The 20859-nt window shown below is 62.7% G+C and overlaps 2 protein-coding genes across 10 annotated transcripts in view; one reads left to right on the top strand and one right to left on the bottom strand.

The window, feature by feature from the left end:
• The window catches only part of SLC38A10 (solute carrier family 38 member 10), a 47281-nt gene extending 30880 nt beyond the window's left edge, over nt 1-16401 (top strand). For 3 of the 5 annotated variants that reach the window (XM_058703937.1, XM_058703938.1, XM_058703940.1), the window contains 7 exons: nt 3540-3696; nt 8929-9096; nt 9393-9848; nt 10490-10618; nt 11783-11806; nt 13870-14031; nt 14253-16401. In XM_058703937.1, the coding sequence (XP_058559920.1) occupies nt 3540-3696; nt 8929-9096; nt 9393-9848; nt 10490-10618; nt 11783-11806; nt 13870-14031; nt 14253-15307 (2151 nt within the window). In that variant the 3' untranslated portion in view covers nt 15308-16401. The remainder of the gene's footprint in view (nt 1-3539; nt 3697-8928; nt 9097-9392; nt 9849-10489; nt 10619-11782; nt 11807-13869; nt 14032-14252) is intronic. The other 2 variants (XM_058703941.1, XM_058703939.1) reach the window with 2 other exon arrangements.
• A 1620-nt stretch (nt 16402-18021) lies between these two features.
• On the bottom strand, nt 18022-20756 carry NDUFAF8 (NADH:ubiquinone oxidoreductase complex assembly factor 8). 5 transcript variants are annotated; one of them, XR_009255010.1, is made up of 5 exons: nt 20550-20756; nt 20329-20439; nt 18980-19059; nt 18792-18848; nt 18022-18263 (listed from the first exon to the last, which is right to left on the bottom strand). XR_009255010.1 is itself a non-coding variant. In XM_058703955.1 (4 exons), exons 1-4 carry the CDS (start codon nt 20631-20633, stop codon nt 18234-18236), a joined length of 255 nt encoding a protein of 84 aa, XP_058559938.1. In that variant the 5' UTR covers nt 20634-20756; the 3' UTR covers nt 18022-18233. The 5 variants fall into 5 exon arrangements, 4 of the variants coding, with proteins under 4 accessions (XP_058559938.1, XP_058559936.1, XP_058559937.1 ...); XM_058703955.1 differs by lacking the exon at nt 18980-19059 and having other exon boundaries at nt 20329-20412; XM_058703953.1 differs by lacking the exon at nt 18980-19059.
• Between the last annotated feature and the right edge of the window lie 103 nt (nt 20757-20859).

Genomic DNA, 20859 nt, shown 5'->3' on the forward strand with positions numbered 1-20859 from the left:
CTCCGGGACATCATGTCACGTGTGGCCCCCAGGCCAAGCCCCTGGTGTTGCCAAGCCTGGGCCAAGCCCTCAGAATGTCTTTTTTTTTTTTTTTTTTAATTTTTCTTTAATGTTTGTTTATTTTTGAAAGGGAGAGACAGAGTGCGAGTGGGGGAGGGGCAGAGAGAGAGAGGGAGGCACAGAATCCAAAGCAGGCTCCAGTCTCTGAGCTGTCAGCACAGAGCCGGATGCGGGGCTCTAACTCACAAACAGTGAGATCAGACCTGAGCTGAAGTCAGACGCTTAACCAACTGAGCCACCCAGGCGCCCCAAGCCCTCAGAATGTATTGTGTCTGTCTCCTCCTGGTGGCCCGGCAGGGGGACTGTGAAGTCAGAAGGCTGGCCCACTGGGCACACTTGTGAGCCTTATCCTGTTGGACGCACACAGGGCTAGACCCGGAAGGGGCTGGGCTTGGGGCTTCCGGGCTGAGGCTGAGCTCCAGGGACTGGAACTCCCTACTCCCATCTTAGGCTGTGCGCCCCTACACCGCTGCTCCCTGTCTCTCTGCTCCTGGCCCGGATGGCACAGAGCTCGGCTCCTTACTCCAGGAGCAGGGCCCCTTATCCGGGACTTTAGAGCACCGCCATCATTCCTGTTTGCACATTCCGTATCCAGCCTCCAAAGGCCCCGGGAGCCCTGGGCCTCGTAGAGCTAGCTCCAGGCTGTGCTCGTGGGCCTGTGGTCAGCACGTACTTGTCATGGCTGTCTCGGGGGACTTGGGCGGCACCTGTGCCCTTTCCCAGTGCCCGGCCCACCTGGGGCGCCCGGCACCGTCATGTGGCCGTGTTCCTGCTCCTTCCTTGGCTCCGGCTGACTCTTGCCTCTAACGTTCCTGCTCACAGATGGCAGTCTGGTCACCACGTGAGCCATCACCCTGTGGACCAAAACTTGCCTGGTGTCCGGTGTGGTCCCCCAGTGTCCTCACTGGCACCCGTGTGCCATTAATCTCGCGGCTTCCCCGAAGCGGGAGCGGCTCTGACTTCCCTGCCCCGGGGCTTCTGTGGGCCTGTGGTGTTTCTCCAGAGGAAAGGTGAGGGTGGAGAGCTGAGATGTGTGGCTCCTCACAGAGCCTCTGGCCGGTCCCGCGGGCTGCTCACGCTGGGGACAGTGGTCGGCTGGCGAGTGCCCCGCAGGGCCCAGGGCTGGCGTGCAAACCAGGTGTGTCAGGAGATGGGCGGGGTCTCGGTGACTGCCGCTGGGTGGGGAGCGTGGGTGGAGCTTTGGGCCATGTCCTACGGGGGGGGGGGGGGGGGGGGGGGGGGGGACTTGGGACGTCCAGGCTGGTGGCCGGGGCAGGCGTCTGCTTGGGACCCAGTGGAGCTGAGCTTGTTCTCTGGAACCTCTTGGTCCCATGCAGGCCCTCCTTTATAAAGCAACCTTAAGTTGTCGCCTGTCAGTCTTCTTTGGGAAGCTCGGCTGTCTCCCGGTACTGGTGGAGTTGACGTTTTTTATTTTTATTTTTATGTTTTTGGTTTTGGTTTTTATCTTTTCAAAAAAAATTTTTTTTTAATTTTTTTTAAGTTTTTTAATTTATTCATCTTGAGAGAGACAGAGTGAGCAGGGGAGGGAGGGAGAGAGAGGGAGAGAGAGAATCCCAAGCAGGCTCTGCACCATCAGCGCAGAGCCCGAGGTGGGGCTCGAACTCACGAAACCATGAGATCATGACCTGAGCCGAAACCGAGAGCTGGATGCTGAGCCACCCAGGTGCCCCCCTAAAAAAATTTTTTTTAATGCTTATTTATTTTTGAGAGAGAGAGAGTGCGAATGGGGGAAGGGAAGAGAGAGACGGAGACCTAGAATCCGAAGCAGGCTCCAGGCTCCGAGCTGTCGGCACAGAGCCCGACGGGAGGCCTGAACTCACGAGCCGAACTGTAAGATCATGACCCGAGCCGAAGTGGGAAACTTAATCGACTGAGCCACCCAGGCACCCATGTTTTTTATTTTGTGTGGGGTATTTTTCTTTTAAGCCTAGAAAGCAGAGTGTTACAGTAAGTCCTTCAAAGTCACGGGGGACATGACTTTGGTCGTCTCTGGACACCCCCTTTGCTCCACGAATCTTACCTTCCCGGAAAGATGTCGTGTGCTAAAGCTGAGCATACTCAAGCAGGGTATGAGCATACTTGGCGGTGGGGGGCGAGGTCACGGTCAGGCCCTCTTGACCCCAGTCTGCAGATGGCTTCTCCTGCCTCCCAGACCTTGCACGTACCTCGAGTAGCCCCACTGCACTTGACTGCGGCAGGTGGGTGGGGGGGTCGCTTCTGGGGGGCTCTGGGAATCCATAGGCCCCCCCCCGAGCCACAGCCGACCTCGGAAGCATGGCCTGCACTTGGCCTGTGTGAGCGCCGAACCAGCGGGGTATTTGGAGCGGCGGGGCAGAGGTGGACCTGTCCTGGAGGCTCTCCCGTCGCTCTCGCCCACCCTGGTGAGTGGGGCCTTTCCTCCTGGGACCGCCCCTTCTCCAGCCGTGTCGGACCCAGAAAGGCTCACTGGTTATTCTGAACGGATACATTTTAGAGTCGACGGACGTGCCCTTCAGAAAAAGGTATTGAGTCCTGGCTCAGAGTGCGTGCAGGTGAGTGGCAGGCTCTCCCTGGCTCCTGGGGCAGGTCGCCCCGCGGGCTCCTCCCCAGCGGACTCTGCAGGACCAGAGTTCCTGCTCCCCGGGGAGAGCCTGGTGGGCCGGGCGCAGGCAGGGCAGAAATAGCAGCATCCACTGCTGTGGCGGCACAAATACCGCAGCGTTGGTCCGACGTGTGCGCGTCTGAAAACAGCTGCAGGAGGAGACGGCCTCACAGAATGTGGGGTTTGTCGTACTGAATTACTGAGGGCAGCGCCTGTGATGAGCCGCGGCTCCTTCACGGGAGGGACGGGGTCGGGGACGAGGCCCCCCCCGGCCGTCAGCAGCGCCTCCAGCACCGCAACCTGGGCGGCCCCGATGGCACCCTCCTCTGAAGAGGTCGCGGAGCCGCCGCCTCCATGGCTTTCTCTCCGTCTGTGCCAGCGGCCCTGGGCTCGTCCAGCTCGGTGGGTGATGCTGGAGGCGGACGATCGCACCCGGGCTGTGCGGAGCCAGGCCCTCAGGGGCCTGGGCCCTCCGCAAGTCGTTGGGTGAGGGGTGGGAGGCGCAGGCGCCCCCTTCGAGTCGGTGACGGGGCCTCACCTCTGCAGCCACAGGTGCACGGGTCTGGCTTGGGGGTCGGCTGTCTGCAGGCCGCCCTCAAGCTGCCCTCACGAGGCCCCCAGCCCGCCCTCCCCCCACCGCCAACATGGCTCAAGCCGGTTTCGCCGACGATTCGGTCGCGTTCACCAGTTAGGAACCACCGTCTCCCAGCGGCCGGCGTGAGTGGCCGGCAGGCTGGCAGGACCATGGCCCGTGTGCCCTGTGCTCCCCAGCCCCTCTTGCTGTGTGCTGTGCCCACTCGCCCCCTCCTCCCCTGCGCAGGACAGGGCCGCAGGAACTGCCTGACCCCTTTTGCTCTTGGGTCTTTGTCTCGTCCAGGTGGTGCTCTGGGTTGGCCTGGGCATCCTGGTGGTCAGCACACACACTACCCTGTCCGTGAGCGAGGAGGCCCCTGTGGACTTGGCCGAGGAAGCCCCGGCCGGCCGGCTGGAAGAGGCCGAGGGCATCATAAAGGCAGAGGCAGCCCGGCTCCCAGGTATGCAGCTCCCAGGGGCGCGGCTCCCAGGGGCACACACGGCCCCGCAGCCTCCTCGGGGCACCCTGGCGGCATCACCTCAGGGTCGTGGTGTGCAGAAGGCGCTTTCCAGGTTGTCTCACCTGCCCCTGTCCTGTTGGGGTGGTAAGTGGGGCAGGGGGCCTCCAGGGCAGGGTACGGCCACCTGCTTGCCAGGGGACAGATGGCAGATGGTGGGCAGCAGACAGCAGGGTTGAGATCTCCTTGCCCACCATTCGGTGCGCCCACAGGTAAGCAGATGAGCGGGTGTTGCCACATTTGCTTGCTCTGTTGTGAGTTTGTAGGGTTCGAGCCAGGTCTTGCCTGGACAAAGTCAGCAATGCCCTTGGCTTTGTTTGATGTTCCGCATTGCTCTCGGCACCCCCGCCTCCGCCCCGACGTCGATGGGTGATGACCCACGCGGCCTGCTACATCCACGGGCCGGCCTCGGAAGGCCCGCTGGGCTGTGGCTCTGTCACCGCACCTGTGGCCGTGCCCATGGGGTGCAGGGTGGTTTCTGAGCGTGACTTGCCAGGGTACAGAAGGGGGTCCATTGTGTCCGGAGTCGGTTGGAAGAGAATAGGTTTCTTTGAGCCTGTGGTCCTTCCGGGCAAAGCTGGGAGGCGTGCGGGGAGGACCTCCTCCGTGCTGGGCCCTCACCCCCAGCGGTGGCCCTGCACGGCGTCAGGCTTGGGCACCGGCGGGCTGTGCTTCCGTGGTAGCGTTCACTCTGGGGGCTCCTGCTCTGGCGACAGTTGTATGCATCCGCACTAGCAGTGTGCCTGTGCGTGTCTGACTCCCCTCCCCTGCAAAGAGACCCCCACTTGGATTGAGATTCACCAGGCTGCCTGCCAGGCTTACCCCTCGGGAGGAGGCCCCCTAGGGGAGGCTGTTTGCTCGTGGGTTTCAGGTGTCTGTCGACGCCTATAGCTAAGGAGTGCCTGCCCTAGGTGGGAGCCCCGGTCTCCCCGCCTACCGTGACTGATAAAAGAGAAGGTCCCAAAGGGCTGGCGAGAGAATTGCCAGCAGTTGAAGGCACACGGCCCTTGGATGTGTTGCCGTGTCTGTCTCTGGCCTTGAGAGCCCCTGGCTGCGTCAGTGCAGCCCGCAGACTCCCCTACGGGGGAACAGTCCGTCCTGGGGCTCAGAGGAGCCGGCTCTGCTCTCTCCTGCCTTCTTGGGGTGGCGAGGGCCGGCGGGAAGATCCCCCTTCTGGGATCCCTGCGGAGAGGACCCTGAGAATGGCGGCGTTTGCCAGAGAAACAAGTCAGGGTGGTCAGAAGCTGCCTGAGCGTCCCGCCCCGAGTTGCACGGGTTGGGCACTTTGCGTGGGGAAAGTCCACTTGAAGAGGGAAGCGGGTGGCCCGCACCTGCCACGCTGACGGCCCGCCAGGTCTCTCACCGCCAGGCATCTTGGGTGCTTTGGGGATGATCCTGGCAGAACTGGACTCGGGCACCGGTGTCCCCATCTCAGCCGGCTGTGGGTTTTCCGGCATCCGTCAGCACCCGGCTGCCTGTCCCCGTGGCCGCCGTAGTCCACGGCCTGTGTCAGCAGCTGCGCCCTGTCATGGAGGCGGGCTGTGGGCCCTTGGCTCACCTGGAGCCCGCCGAGGGCACATCTGGTTTCCATTTCTTCCACGAGGCTGTAACGAAACACATGGCCCCCCTTGGAACCACATGCCGTTTGTTTTTAGCGCGTTCTCCGTTTTTCTCGCCCCGGCCTCCCCCGTAATTGATGGGTTGCCTCGTTGAAGCAGAGCTGGGACCGCGGGGCCTGCCCCGTCCGTGTGCACGCCCTGTCGGACTTCTGCCCGTCAGCCGGAGTGGGGTTTTACTGGTCTCTTTGATGTTGGAGAGGCCACAATGGTGCTGGCTTTCCTTAGAGCCCCAAGCAGGCCCCGGGACAGATGATGGCGGTCCTGCCCTGCTGGGGACGCACGTAACCGGCACCCATGGCCGGGCACCCCTGGGGAGCAGAGCCCCGGACGCGCAGGTGTGGCAAACAGCGAGTGTGGAGGAACGAGGTTGCTGATTCCCGTGAGGCAATTATCTGTTAAAAAGGCTAATTAGGCCATTTATCATCTCCTCTATCTGATGGCACCCTAGAGGGTCTGGCTGGGCAGGTCAGGTTCTGTAACCTGTTTGGCTCCCTCCTCTGAATGCGCCACGTCCCCTCTCCTCTTTCCCCTCCCAGCGTTCCCTCCCCGCCCCGCATCCCCACTGTGCATGTGTCAGAGCCCCCATGGCCCACACTGTCCCCGCCAGCGCCCTGCGGGGGCACGGCTGGCTTCTGCTCTGTGGGGGAGGAACAAGAAGGGCCAGGACGGGCCCTGCGGGTGTTGGGCCGGAGCGCTGGCCACACGGTGGCCGTGCCTGTGGACTCAGGTGGCAGAGGGTGACCGCCGGCCCGAGTGGCAGCTCGCCACTGGGCCCCCTCGCCCCACACCCTCTTGCCCAAGGACTCGCCCCTGACATAGGCGCGAAAGCGCGTGCACTCTGTGACAGATGCCAGTGCGTGTGAGGGGGACGTGGCTCCACACGCGTCTGCCTTCTCTCAGCCGGGGCAGCGGGGCCCCACCTCGGCTCTCCCGGGTCCCGGCCGCTGTGCTGCCCCCATGGTTTCTGCCCGCGGCGGGACACGGCAGTGTGCAGTGAGATAACTCCGCCAGCCCCGCTGTGCCGGGTTCAGGGGGGACCCGTGGGGCAGGGAGGGCACTGCCCCCGGTGTGCGGCCCTGAGCGACCTGGACCTGCCCTCGGAGTCCCCCCCTCCAGCTGCTCTCCCGGGAGAACCGGGCCCATGGTGTTTCTTGCACCCTTGGGAAGGCGGGAGAAGGCCGTCATCGCGACGCGGTCAAGTCCAGGACGGTGCGGTTCAGACAGACGCGCTTGCTAAGCCGCTCACAGCAACGTCCAGGCAGGTGTTTCCAAGGAGCGCTGGAAACCGGTCACCAGAAAGTTCCCTAAAAGCGGGGCCCGGCTTCCTCAAGCACCGTCAGGCAGCTGCTCTTGCTTTATGAGTACGTGGTCCTGGGGCCCTGTGCATGTCCTGAATCGGGGTTCCCCTCCAGTTGACAGGGACCCTGTGTCTGTGGACTCGGGCGTGATTGGAAAGGTCCCGTTACTTTGGTGCTTGATGGTCTGAGGTGATTGCCTTCCATCCTGACCACTGAGTGCCCGGAGAGAGGCCCGTGATGCCGGTGATCAGCAGCGTGTACCCCAACTCAGAACGGGGTTCTGGAGGGGAGAGCCAACAAGGAGGCACCCCCAGTCCCTGGTCCTCAAGTGCAGACTTCCTGGGGGCAGGGGGCAGGGGGCAGGGCTGCTCTGGGGGCTGTGCCCCCCCAGACTGCATCCCCGATTCCAAACACAGAGCCCAGGGCACAGTTCCCGGAGCTCCTGGCGTCCAGCTCACTGAGCCAGAATCACGGACTCGATGCCTATGCTGGACGCTGGAAAGGAAAGTCTGACGAGTAACCATCTGTCGACCCGTCTTGGGGCGCTCCCAGCCCACAGCACAGTCAGGAGGGTGCGCGGGTCCCTGCCACCAGGCGGCGCAGTTCTAAGTGTGGCACAAGGCCCCTGAGAACCAGCCCGTCCCCGCCCCGGGTAGCATGAGGCACAGACACGGGATTTTCCTGGGTCGTCAGTGGTCGCTGGTAACCAGGGGCCACATCCCTGAGGCTGAGTGACGGGGGTCGCTGGAGAAGCCAAGGTGCCTCTCTGCTCACTGGGCCATTTCCTGTGTGTGCGGCCCCAGCAGACTGGTGAGCACGGGCTGCTTTTCAGTCACTGATTCCGAGGGTTTGTTTGCTGCGCCAGGAGGCGTGGCTGGCAAGCTGTGCCCTACGAAGAGCCCCGTTCTAGGTGAGGAAGGACTGGTTGTTGCTGTGGACAGTGATGCCGGGGGTCAGGCCAGCAGCTGGGGGCGGGGTGCCCACACAGGGCTCCCCTCGGCCCAGACCACGCCAGGCCCTCCCTGCTCTCGTGGCGGACTCACCTCGTTCCCTGCTGAGACAGGACCACGCACAGGCCGCTTGGTCCCCTGCTAGCACGGCGGTTTTCTCTGCTTTCCCGTGTTTTTCCTTCCTCTCCTGGCCTTTTTTCTTAGCTCTTGTAATCCACTGGTCAGACACCTTGATTTATTGGCAGTTCCTGTTGGAGCATGGGGCCCCGGGAAGGGGTTAATTGTGTGCCGGCGACCAGAACATTTTCACCTGCCCAGGCGACTTCACAAGCTTACTGTTATCAGCCACTTGGTTAAACTGTAGAGTTCGGAGTCTGCTTCCTGCCGGCTCGCCCCCGCCACCTGGCAGGGCCCCAGTTCGGTGAGGGCGCTATCCCAAGTTGTCGTGTGAGCGTGCCTCCCCTGGCTGGCGCATTGGGTCGGCCTGGGTAATTTCCTTCGGGAGAGGCCGGGCCCCGTCTGAACAGGATTGCTGTGACCCCAGCCTCCCCGCCTCGCCTCCCCCCAACCCTGCTCAGGCCAGCGGCACTGCTGCCCGCAGAGGACGAGTTGGGGAGCAGAGGGTGACATGGTGGGTTTTTTGGGTTTTTTTGAAGTTTCTTTTCCCAGGGTGTTTAGTTTCTGCCACATTTGCCTAATGTTTTCAGCGGAGACCATTTCCTAAGAGGCTCCGTTTTGGCCCCGGCGTGTGGGCCCCACGGTTGCTGTGCAGGTGAGCTGTGGCTCAGGACGGCTGTGTGGGGACAGGCCGCGGCACTCAGGCCGGGCCGGGGTGCCGCTTCCCAGGCTCTGCTGCTTGCCCTCGTCTTCCTTGGACGCTAGTTTTCACCGTCTGCAGTACGACGTTGACAGATGGCACATCGGCCTCCCTAAGCATCTCCCGTTTCCGTGCTGGCCTGCAGCAAGGGCTTGAGTTAGGGCAGGGTGGTGGTTCCTGGGCCGATGCCGGTGAAGCGCGGGCTCGTGCTGCCATCTGGTGGTGACGGCCAGCGTTACGCGGAGTGTTGCTCTTCTGTACCCAGTTAGGTGTAAGTTGCATCTTGACCTATTTTTGTTATGAATACACGTGAAAAATGACGGCTTTCTGTGCTTAGCTGCTAACGATGGAGCAGGAGGAAGATAACTGCCGAGGCTCTGCCATTGGGCCAGGAAATGTGATTACAATCTAGGGAAAACCGCCCAGTTCCCGTGCCGATTGGCGGTGTGGCCATGTGGAAACCCTGCTCAATCAGCTGCGCGTGCTTACAGGCCAGAACCCGATGGTGGACGTGGCCGAGGACGGCCGAGACAAGCCGAAGCTGCCGAATAACAAAGAGGAGATGGAGCAGGCCCAGATTAAGGGCCCTGTGAACGTGCCCCAGAGGGAAGATGCCAAGAACAAACAGGAGGAGGTGCAGCTGGACCGCCCCGGCCAAGGTGGGGCGCGCGCCGGCAGGGCCGGGGATGGGCCTGCCTCCGTTCTGGTCCTTTCGGCCTCCTTCCTTCTTTGATCCAGGTGGCTGTTCCTCCCCCGGCCGCAGCAGCCGGGCCCCTTTTGTAGTTTTCCAGGAGGAGTATCGGCGCTTGGACACAAGTCCGATCCGTAAAAGGTGGCGCTTGCCAGCCCATGTGCCACTGTCGGGCACTAGAACTCACTCCCCACCCCCACCCCCACCCCCAGGATGGAGACCACCCTCCCCTGCCTGCTCCTCGACACACCCGTTTCCTTCCAGGCGCTGTGCTCCCGATGGGCGAGGCCCACCGCCACGAGCCCCCCGTCCCTCATGACAAGGTGGTGGTGGACGAGGGGGAGGACCAAGAAGAAGCAGAGGAGAAGGAGCGTCCGTCCAAGCACCTGGATGAAAAGGCTGTGGGCGGCAAGGCTCAGATGGCACCACCTCTGCCAGATTCAGAAAGAGAGAGACCCAGACAGGACCAGGGCTTGGAGGCAGCAGGTGGTCTCCCCAGAGAGCCCCAGAAGGTTCCAGAAGAAAATGGCCAGCCAGCCGTTGAGCCTGTGAAGGAGGACCGGGGGCCAGGAGACAGGGGTCTGCATCCGGGGCCCCAGGCCGTGCTCCCCGAGGGGCAGGACGCCCCGGCGGCAGGCGCAGGGGAGCGAGCAGGCGGGATCCCGCTGCCAGGCCGGGCTGCAGGGGCGGCGGGCGAGCTGGCGGAGAAGAGTCAGCCCGGTGGGTGTCAGTGGGCTTGTCTCGGCAGACTCCTCTCCCTCGAGAGGCTCCCGTGCCGTGGGCCCCGCTGGGGGGGAGGGGGGCTGGGGCGGGGCCGTGGGGATTGATTGTCGTCACCGTAGTCCCTACTCTCTTGCTCGGCTCCCGAGACCGGCATGTCAGTAAGTGAGCGTAGCGGCCCCTTCAGCAGCTGTTGGGGAACCTGGGAGTCTGGTGGCTTGACAGCTACCGTGGTATCTGTCACACAGTTGTCTGCCGGACCACTAAATGTCAGGTGCCGCGCTGTGCCTGTGTGTGTGGGCGCACACGGGGGACGGGCGGGGAGTGCTTGACAGGTACCGCGTTGTTAAGTGCCGTCTGAGTGCTGGCCGGGACGGTTCTCGCATGTTAATTGGTGAAGGTGGTTAACGCTGGCTCCCTGCCACGAGCCCGTGAGCCTGTTAAATATGTTTTTATGACTTCCCTGGTAATCATCAGGTTGGGTATGAGCCTGCTGACAGAGGGGCCACGTGGAGGGGGGTTTTAGGAAGCAGCTCCCCTCCTTGTCCCTCCTCTGCCGCCCTCTGCCCCCACCCCCTCCCCACCCGCCTGCCGCTTCCTTCTGAACTCTTTGCAAACCTCCAGAATCTTCGTGTGTGCAGGTGGGAAGGTTCCCCTCCCGGTGAAGCTGGCCCCCGAGCCTGGGCCGCAGGCAGAGCTGCGAGAACAGCGGAACGCGGAGGGCCAGGGCGCGGGCCAGGGCGGAGGCCACGCCGGCAGCAAACTGGAGGGTAAGGCCTTCGCTTTCTTGCCGCATCCTCCCCGGGGCCCCGCGACGTCTGCCCCTCCCTGCCAGACCCACGGCGATGACGGAGAACGAGCCGCCGCCGCAGGTGCCTGTCCTCCTGGGGGGTCCTTTCGAGGCGTCCCCAGCCCATCCCCCACCTCGGTACCTCCTGGTGTCCCCCTGAGGAGAGACTCGAACTACCCCCTCCCACCAGCAGCTTTCTCTCGGGCCCTTCCCTAGGCACGGTTTTTACGTCTCTTTCTCCCCTTAAGAGAACATCTGTCGCCCTGTCACACGGTTCTCCGTTCCCATTTGTAGCTCCTTGAAAGCAGCTACACGTGTGTAGCGACGAGCGCCGCCAGGCGTAGGCGAGTTTGAACGCCCAGACGCGCCTCATTTTCAGGATGTGTCTTCCCCATGACCCAGTTGGGCAGGGGGCTGTTGTTGCCCTTAGCTCGGGGGGAGATCTGTGCCACCTGCAGTGAAGACTGGCACCTGTCCCAAAACAAGAGTCTGTCGTGCTTTCCTCCAGCGGGTCATCTCCCTTTCGACCTTCGAGCCTCTTTGGGGGTGACCCCCTCCTAGCGGCCCCTCCCTGTTGGACACTGCCTCTGTAGCGTGGGTGGGGGCAGCCTTCCCGGCTCGTAATCTCCTGGTGACCAGGGGCCCTCTGTGCATGTGCTCACCCGGTGAGAACCCAGCCCTGGCCTCACCGACTTTGTCTGAGGCGTGGCCCCCGTGAGCCCTGCGAGGACGTTTCTCCCTGTGCTCCCGGGGTCTGCGCGGGGATCTCGCTGGAGCAGCACTGGGGGCAGCTCCTGGTACGCATGCCTCGCCTCCCCCCCTCCCCCCACCCCCACCCCAGCTGCTTCCCAGCGGGTCTTGTGGGGTCAGCCAGCTCCAAGCACTGAGCCTGGGAATGTCTGCTGAACCTCTGAACAGCCAGACGCCCGAACCAAGAGGCCCTGGAGTTTGGGGGGTGCTTTAGGAATTTCACACGTGTTGCTTTGTCTTTGGTTTTAGTCTCCCTGTGTTTGTTGATTCCGGTCCTTATAATCTATTGCCTAAACCTGTTTGATGCTTTTGATTTGTTTTTCTTTCTGAAAAGAGAATTTTCACAGTTTCCTATTCTGCCTTTCTTCCGTACGCCTCTCAATGGGATGAACAGCTGAAATCAAAAAGATAGTAGCAGGTACGAATCCAGAGGAGCGCGTCCTGATAGAAAGCCTGCTTGCGGAGGGGACAGAGATGCCACAGGCAGGCCGCCCGTGACAGCCAGACCCCGGGGGCCACACACGTAGCCTGTCCCCCGGGCTCGGCCCCAGCCCCGTAGCTGGGGTCCCCCTGGCGCCCCGACTCATGGCTTGTCACAAGCGGCCCGGCCCTGGAGGGCAGCGGGTGCTGTCTGTAAGTGCCTTTGGCTTATGGCGTCCCCTGAGGACGGGGCCCATGTGCGACTCCTGCCGCGTGCGTGGCCCCGCGTGAATCTGCGTGTCTGTTGCATTGCGTCCGCGAGGCCGGTGCCCGTGGTCCCGGGGGCCGGGCTCTGCCTGTGGGCACGGCCCGCCACCACTCCGGTTCACATCTGCCCCGTGTGTCGCTTCTGGCTGGACGTGACACGGTGTCACCTCACTCCTCTTCCAGCATCCGTCCGGTCCCCCAAGGGGCCGCGCAGGATGGGGCCTGCCTCCTCCAGCACTGCGGACGGGCGGTTTGGGCAGCACGTGGGGCTGTCCTTGTACCGTTGACCGTGATGTGGCCATGAGCCACAGGTACCCAGGGCGACAGCGAGGCCCACGGCTCAGGTGGCTGGTCTAGAGCCCCGTGGAGATGGCGCGGGGTACTTCCTTCACGCAAATGGGGCGCGTGGAGCCCCGCGTCGGTCTATGGAATGTGGCTCGGGCAGGCGTCTTCATGACCTTAGGGTGTCCGGATGGGCGCCTGGGGAGCGGGGGCTGCTGAGGGGCCCTGTCCTCTGCCTGGCCCTGCCTTCTGTGTCACCTGGTCCTCCTGTCCTCCCTGAGGGTCTGGCTCAGCATACTCCTCATTGGCCTCTGGGGGAAGGCCACCGCGGCCCCTGGGAGGAGGCCAACCCCGTGCTATTGTAGCACGTCACAGGTCACCATTGGGGAGGACGGGCCAGCACTTCCGCGCGTGCCCGGCTGTGGGGCCCGGTCGGGATGTTTGCGTGACCACTCACGGAACGTTCTTCTCCGTTCCGAACTTTCCCCCCGACCGGCCCTAACCGCTCACATCATCTTCCACGGCCTCCTCTGTAGAGACACGCGTGTTGTAGAAGTTGCATAAGCTGCGGCTGCTCGCTGCGAAAAGCTGACCCAGCGCCAAAGCATCTGTAGCGGACACGAGCTCCCGTGTGCCCGCCGGTGGCTGCCGGGCGCTCGGACTCCAGGCCTCTTCCTGGGCCCTTGTTCTGCGTCGGTGGTACAAAGAGAGCACGGCGGGCCCTCTTACACGCACCTGCTGCTCTGGCCTCCTCCCATTCCAGCCTGGCACTCCTCTAGGGCCGGCCTGCAGCCCGTCTCCCGAGCGGCAGGCAGGGGCAGCGTCGGGACCCCTGTGCACCAGCAGCCGGCCTCTGGTCCATCAGGTCGCGGGTCTGGTCCCTGCTGGAAGGGAAGGCAATTGTTTGCCTTTTTTTTTTTTTTTTTTAATCTTTATTTTTGAGAGACAGACACAGCGCACAAGCGGGGGAGGGGCAGGGAGAGAGGGAGACACAGAGTCTGACACAGGCTCCAGGCTCTGAGCTGTCAGCACAGAGCCCAATGCAGGGTTTGAACCCACAAACCGTGAGATCATGACCCGAGCTGATGTCGGACACTTAACTGAGCCCCCCCCCAGGAGCCCCAAATTCTGTTTGTTTCTGAAGTTCTCAACTTGGCAGACGCTTTCTTAGAGAATTGGTATTGTTTTCGTAGAACAGTCTGCAGTTTAAATCACCCAGCCCAGAAGGCCACCATCACTGCCATCGTGGCCCAGAACCTTCTCTGGGGCTTTTCTCAGCCTTTATTCCCAGCAAGTGACAATCAAAGCAGCTGGGACCCCGCCGGGCGTGGCTAAACCACAGGCCCACGTGAGCCGGCACCGGTGCAGGGTGTGCTGGGGTGTGTTCCCCGCCCCCCGCCCCCCCCCCCCCCGCAGGCGACCCGGTGGTGTGGCCGCACGTCTCGCGCTCCCCTCCGGCCGGCACAGCCCCCGTGTGGCGGGGCCGGCTCTCACCGCGCGTTCTCCCAGCAGAAGCTGGCCGGGCGGAGATGCTGGACCACGCCGTCCTGCTGCAGGTGATCAAGGAGCAGCAGGTGCAGCAGAAGCGGCTGCTGGACCAGCAGGAGAAGCTGCTGGCGGTGATCGAGGAGCAGCACAAGGAGATCCACCAGCAGAGGCAGGACGGCGAGGAGGGCAAGTCGGGGCCGGGTCGGGAAGGGGGTGGTCCCTGGACGCAGGGTGCCGGCGGCGTCTCCCGGTGTCCCCGTGTGGCTGGGTGCGTGGCTCCAGGGCCTAGAGTCCCCCCGGGCGCTTGTGTTTCTTAACACGGCTCCGCTGGCCAGTTCTCCTGTCCAGTCCCTTCGTCAGCAGCTTCTCACTTCTGTAGCCAAACCGGTGGCCTCCTTCATTTGCAGCTGAAGTGCCGCCCGAGCCTGGAGTGGCCGCGCCCAGGGGGAAGGAGCTGGAGGCCCCCGGCGAGGAGACCGTGGAGCACCCCCCCCAACAGCCTTTGGAAGCCGCGCTCGGAGCTCCGGGGCGACCCCCCGCTCCGCCCCAGGGGCATGGCCAGCGCTCCGCGGAGGAGCCCGTGGGGGCCGCGGGCAGAGCTCCGGCCGGTCCTCCTGGCGCGGCCGACGCGGAGCCCCGGGCTGCCCCGGCTGAGCCGAGGGAGGGCCGGCCGGGCGTCGTGCCTGAGGCAGCGGGCGCCGGCATGCGGGAGCAGGTGCCCGTGCCGGGCCCTGCTGAGGCGCCCAGGAGCCCAGAGAAGCTCGTCGCCGGCGAGTTCCCGGAGCAGGGTCAGGACGTTTTTGGCGGAGGCTCCCGCGAAAGGAGGAAATCCAGAAAAGAGGTGGCAGCCACTGGTGCCGGGGTTCGGAAGGAGGCAGATGCGCTGGAGGCGAGGGAGATAAGGGACCCGCGTGTGAAGTCGCAGCCAGTCATCCGAGACCAGGGGCCTGTAGGCCTGGCCAGCAAGCCCGGAGGAGCGGCCCCCCGGGCCCAGGCCGAGACCCGGCAGCTGGGGCACCGGGCTGTTTCCGCACTGGGTCAGGCTGGGCAGCAGGGCGGTCACCTGGAGGCCAGAAAGGAGGCCCCTGGCGGGGACCGTGTGCCTGCTCAGGGGGAGGACGCTGCCGTCCAAGAACCTGAGCAGAGGCCAGACCCAGATCTTGGGCCCAAACCAGCCATCCCCGGGGCCCAGAAGCCAGACTACGCCAAACCCAACCGAGACCTGAAAGTCCAGGCCGATTCTGACCTTCGGAGGAGACGGCGGGATGTGGCTCCTGGGGCAGGGGGAGCCCCAGCCCCGAAGGACAGGGTCATCATCAGCTTCAACCCTCTCCCGGATGTGCAGGTCAACGATCTCCGGAGTGCCCTAGAGACCCAGCTCCGCCAGGCTGCAGGGGGTGCTTTGCGGGTGGTCCATGGTCGCCAGATTAAGCAGCTGGCTGAGGCCCTGGAGAATCCCTGAGCACCCCTGATGGCCACCGTCCTCCTGGCTGGTGTCACCCAGCCACACCGGGACCACGTGGGCGCGGAGTTCCAGAGTTCACACCCTGGGTGGGAGTCTGAAAGACCTCTCACTGTGGCCTCGTTTCCAGACAGCTTGTGCCTGTGCTATCCCGCCTCTTGTCCAAGTGACTGAGCTCGCTGCGGCCTCGAGGAGAAACAGCCACTCGCCAAGACTCCCGACGATGCAGCGTCCGGTTGGGGCCTCGAGAGAGGCCGGCCGGGGACCACAGTCCCGACAGGGGCTCAGGGAGAGCGAGAGCCCCCCGTCTGCCCGACTCCCAGTTGCTCTAACTGTTCGTTGCTCACGCGATGTTCTGAGTGTTGTGGAAAACCCTAATACACACTGCCACCACCTGGCTGCTCAGTGGACGCTGCTTCGTGTCGGTGGGGCACTGGGCACGGGGCTGGGCTGCCCACGGGGTCAGAGGGCTGCCCGGCGCACACCCGCCCCTGCCCCTTCGAGCTCTGCTCTGCGTGCTCCAGTCCCTGCGGTTTCCCAAACCAGAAAGTGGTTTTTAAACATAACCAACGGCACGATGTCTAGTTAGTGGGGCTGGCGTCGAGGAGCCCCTGTGGCCAGCATAGAGCTGCAACAGGCGGCCGGAGAACCCCGGTTGACCAAACCTCACGGGTGACACGGAAACTGGACCCCACGCAGCCCCGCCCGGAAAGACCCTGTGAGCAGGCGGGGTGGTGTCTGGGGGAGACTCTCAGGGAACAGAAGCCCAAGGCTGCCCCCGGCTTTTCGGAGGCTGGTCGGGGGGCAGGTGTGACTGGCACGTGCGGTGGGTTGCCCACCTTCAAGCTCAGGCCTGTGCCAGCTCCGTCCCACGTGTATGCCCCACACCCCTTCCAAGGGCAGGGGCCCTGGGTGCGGCTGCTCCCTGACAGCTGGCCAGGGGTGCCTGGGCGGTGGAAGGACCACAGCTGCCCAGGCAGCTCCAGCCGTCGCTTCATCTGTCCTCCCCCGCACCTTCGAAATCGTGTAGTTTTTTCTGTCCTTGGACGGCCTGAGGACCAGAAATTAGTAATAAAAGGAGGGGAGGGAGAGGAGCACTGCTTCTTCAAAGGAAAGCCCCTGGTGAAGTAAAAATTCCAAACAAACCACACTCAGTGGGAAGACACCTTTTGGATGTTTCCCTAGGATCTGAACTCCGTTAAGTCTTTAGAGTGGGATTTTATTTCCAAACATATTTACCCACGTACGTTCTAGACCCGAGTTTCGCGTTTTCCTGGAGGTCCTGCCATCCTGCAACTTCCTTCCAGGGCAGGGGCAGGGTCACGCTGCCCTTGGATACTCTGGTCCTGGTCCCACCCACACTCTCCCTGCCTCCTGGCTCTCACCTCCACCTCCTCCCCTGTCCACAGCCCTCGGGGAAGAACTTGGGACCTCTGGGTGGGGCCGCCTTGCCAGAACTGCAGAGAGCTGGGGTGGGGGGTGGGGACTGATCGCTGGTGCCAAGCAGGTGCGACGGGCAGTCTGGCTGAAGCAGCAAGCACAGCCGTCCACGGGCGCCCCTCCTCGTGGGTAGCTGCCCTGAGCGAGTGGGTAAGGATCCTGCCTTCAAGGTTCCCATCTGAGGGCAGGGCCACCCGAGGGCTACCACCAGTGACCGGTACAGAGGCATACGAGGAATTGGGTGTGATGACAGCCGTATCCAGATGCCAGTTTCGTTGAATTTCCCTCCATAAACACAGTCTTAAAGATGGGGCGAATTTAGCGAAGCCAGAAAGCAAACACAAAGGCCAAGGAACTTGGAAGGGATCTTGGTGTGTGGCCCAAAGGGGAGGGACACATGGGAAGCACGAGACAGAATTGGGAGGCATGGGGGCAGGAGGGCACCTGGCAGGACGGTTCTGGAAGGGCCTGAGCCAGTGGCCAGTGGCCACCCACACACTCCGCACGAGAGGCCGTCAGGACCTGGGACAGCGTGCAAGGGTCTAGAGCACACCCTCAAGGCTCCATGAGGAGCATTGTGATGGTGGTGGGGGTTGTGGTAAGGATCACTCGGCTCCCAGGCCCGCCCCTTCCCCCTCAGGCCCCTGGGGTGTGTGTGGGGTCAGCAGAGCATAGTCACCTGCCCCTCTCCCCCAACCTCCCATCAGCATGTGGATGCTGGGGACTCTTGAGAGGCCAGGGGCTGGGTGGAGCCCAGGGGTAGCACAGCCGCCACACCCCTGGGAGGGGCTCTTGGAGCACAATCCCCAAGCGTCCGGCAGGTGGCACTCAGGACCCGTGGAATCCTCAGCCACAGGCACTGGGGGTCCTACTGGCTGTGTGTGCTGCACGGAAGCACTGCAGGGTGGGGTCAAGAGGGCTTGGGCTCTGACCCCAGAGGAGGCCGCAGAAGGGCAGACGCCCCACATGCTGTCACTGCTGCTGGGTTCCCAGGCCAGACCCTCTCTGGGCTGGCTGGTGCCTCACCCTCCCAGCCTCTAGAAGGGCAGCCCCTCCTTTTTTGCCTCTAAGTCCAGAAAAAGCACCTGAGTTTCCTTCCCTATGCCTGAATCTTTTCCTCACGGCGTTGACGTCCTTTGGTACATCCTGTAAACTGGTAACTACATTTGGGGGCTCTGTTAGATTCCAATAATGTGTTTGGGGTGCAAATTCTTTGACAAGTGTACTCCCAGGGCCCACGCACACTCTGGGTACAAAAGAACAGAGACCCGGCGTGGTCTGCCACAGTCTGTATTGTTGCTTTGTCGTTTCTTACTCTAACCAGAAACCTTACATACACGAGGCAAGAAAACCAGATCCCCCGTCTGCCCACGTCTTGCTCTGATGAGCGTGCAGTCCTTTTAGCTCTAAAAGCTTTAGATGTCTCAGGCGTCTGTCCCTCAAGGCTGTGGGCAGCAAACACAAATGTAGTGCAGGCTTGTCCATCCTAAAGGCCTCCCCTTGGGGTCGTCTTGGCCTGGAAGAGAAAAGATTTGGTTTGAATGGGCTTGTTAGATGTGACCGCAAAGGGCAGAATCCGCCCCCCCCCCCCCCCAATGCCATCTCCTAGCGAACACTTTGTGGGAGAGCCTGGTTGTGGATGCGTGGCAGAGGGCCCAGCTGCTCGGAGCTGCCACGGGCCAAGGGGCTCAATCTGCTGGTGACAGCGTGCTCCCAAAGCCAAGCCCACCCTGGACCAGGTGCTGTGCAGACCTTCCCCCCCTCCAGCACACCACTTGGTCCTTGAAAGGCAGCAGGAACTTCTTACAGAAAACGCTGAGGCAGAGCTGCTGAAACACTGGCCCAGGGACAGGGCTCCCTGGGACGAAGCTGGTCTGGAGCCCAACGCCCCTTCGGCCTCCTGCAGCCCCGCACGAGTGCCGGGGACGAGAGCAGGATGGGCGGAAACGCACTCAGCAGCGCGCTGCCTCGTGGTGAGAGACACTCGAGCACCCTAGTCCCAAACTCCCAAGTGCCTGGGGCCCAGGGTCTGCAGGTAAGTCACCTTCCGTGAAGAATGGCACATTAAAATAGCAGAGGGCTCCTGAGGGCAGCACGCACACTGTGGGGACATCTCAAGTGACCAGGGTAGAAAAGCAAAAAGAAAAAAAAAACAGTCACAGGTGATCAGATGCCTGCAACAGACAACTCCTAACCACAAAAGGCGGGACAGAAAATCTGTGCATAACTAACACGTTTGATCTTCATCTTGCACTTAAATTCTTCCAACCAGTAATCACACAGCGAAGCTTCATCTTGTCCCCTGGGGAGGCCTGTCAAACAAGGAAGCTGCTGAGAAGCAGGAAGCAAGTCCAAGGAACAGGTGCAACCTTGGATGAACAGCCCACATCAGATCTGAGGCTGCTGACAAGGGCAGGATGAGGCCAAAGGCTCTCGGCCATGATAATCGCAAAGAGAGGTCCAAGGAGACCTGAGCCCTCTGGGAACACACGTGAACTCTCTCCTTGGAGAAGCGGCTAAGCCACAGCTAGCCACTCTGCTCAAGACGGTCCCAGAACATCAGGAAACAGCCTCGGGTCCCGTGAATCCTGCCGAGCTCACCCAACTGCACCAGCAGCTCCGGAGGACAGAGCTGATGGCTGGCATCATGGCCCAACCCAGCCCCACCCAATGGAGGCACCTTGGGTGGTGATGCCTTGGGCACCAGCCCAGGACCCTCATCACAGACAGCCCAGCCCTCTCCTCATGCTGTCTGGAACTCCCCATGAGGTTCTGTGGGCACGGCTACATCCTCCAACCCCACTCATTCCATGTTTTTTATGAAAATGTGTAAATACAACACTAGTTTTTCATTTTTGTAAAGCGCTGGTGATATTCACGAGACTCTTGCTCCCTCAACACTTGACCAAACAGGGATCAGAAAAAAATGCCTCAGAAAGAGAAGGGACTCGCTGGTGAGTGGTTACGGTCGAGAACCAAAAACACCCCGCAAACTGTTCCCAGCGGGGCCCACTTCCCAGCCAGTGAAGAACAGCCAGTGCAGCTAGGCTAAGGACTTACCAGCCTCTGGAAGCCTGTTCTGACAAACCCAGGACAGTGGCCTATAGATTCTCCTTCCACCCTCTGCAAAATGGGGTTGCTGTCTGGGGGAAGTCGGGGGTGCCTCTCAGTGTGTGCTGGGTGGCCCTATGGTTATAACTGCACGCGCGGTCCTCAACACCAAGGAAGCTAAGACAGCGGGTGCCCATTGGACTACTGGGCTGCGGTTCGTTTGGGCATTAGGCTCCAGCGACAGCAGCAGTCACAGAGTGTTTTCGCATACATGCCACCACCGCCACCAGCATCTTCACGACGAGGCTGGTGTTCCCCTCGCTCGACAGACGAGGGCACACAAGCTCCGCGGCGGCGGGATCCGGCGGGCAGGAGGTACGGCCTGGCACCGAACACGCGGGGCGGTGCGGGGGCGGGGGCGGCCGACCAGCTGTCCAGCGCTGGGACGCCGGGGTCCCCGCCGCCCGGTGCCCCTCCCCAAGGCGGGGCTGGGGTTGGCAAGGGAAGAGGCCGGGGCGGCGCCCACCTACCGCGGCGGCGAAGCAGCTCCGCAGGGCCTCGAACTCCTGCACACAGAGGTCCTTCGTCAGGCGGCCGCCCGGGGCCGTGGACGCCTGCACACACCTGCCATAAGCCGCGGCCTGGGGGCGGACGAGGACGGGCGAGGGTCGCGGAGGGCGCCCCCCCCCCCCCCGCCGGTCACCCAGGGCAGATTCCGCCCCCGCCCCCTCCCCGCCCGACACCTTCTCACCTCGGCCCTACAGGCCGCAAGGCGCTCGGGGAAGGCGCGGAGGCGGCCTCGCACGCGTCCCCACACCGCTCCGTTCCCCGACATGAGCGGCTCCTCCTGGCACCCATGGGCGCCGCCATCTTAGGCCCGTGCTTTTCCGGCGCCCAGCTTCTCGATAGGCGCACCTTCCGCCCATCGCCTTCCCTGCGCTTTCTGTTTGGCTAGGCTTCGGCTCCAGCCCCTGCTTCGCTTCCGGAACGGCGCCGGGCCTCTCCGAGCCCTGCAAGTGGCTCGTGAATTTGTCTGTCTTTGATCTGGGACTTCGGATTGG

Source organism: Neofelis nebulosa, chromosome 16, assembly GCF_028018385.1.
Source record: "Neofelis nebulosa isolate mNeoNeb1 chromosome 16, mNeoNeb1.pri, whole genome shotgun sequence".
Taxonomy (NCBI): domain Eukaryota; kingdom Metazoa; phylum Chordata; class Mammalia; order Carnivora; family Felidae; genus Neofelis; species Neofelis nebulosa.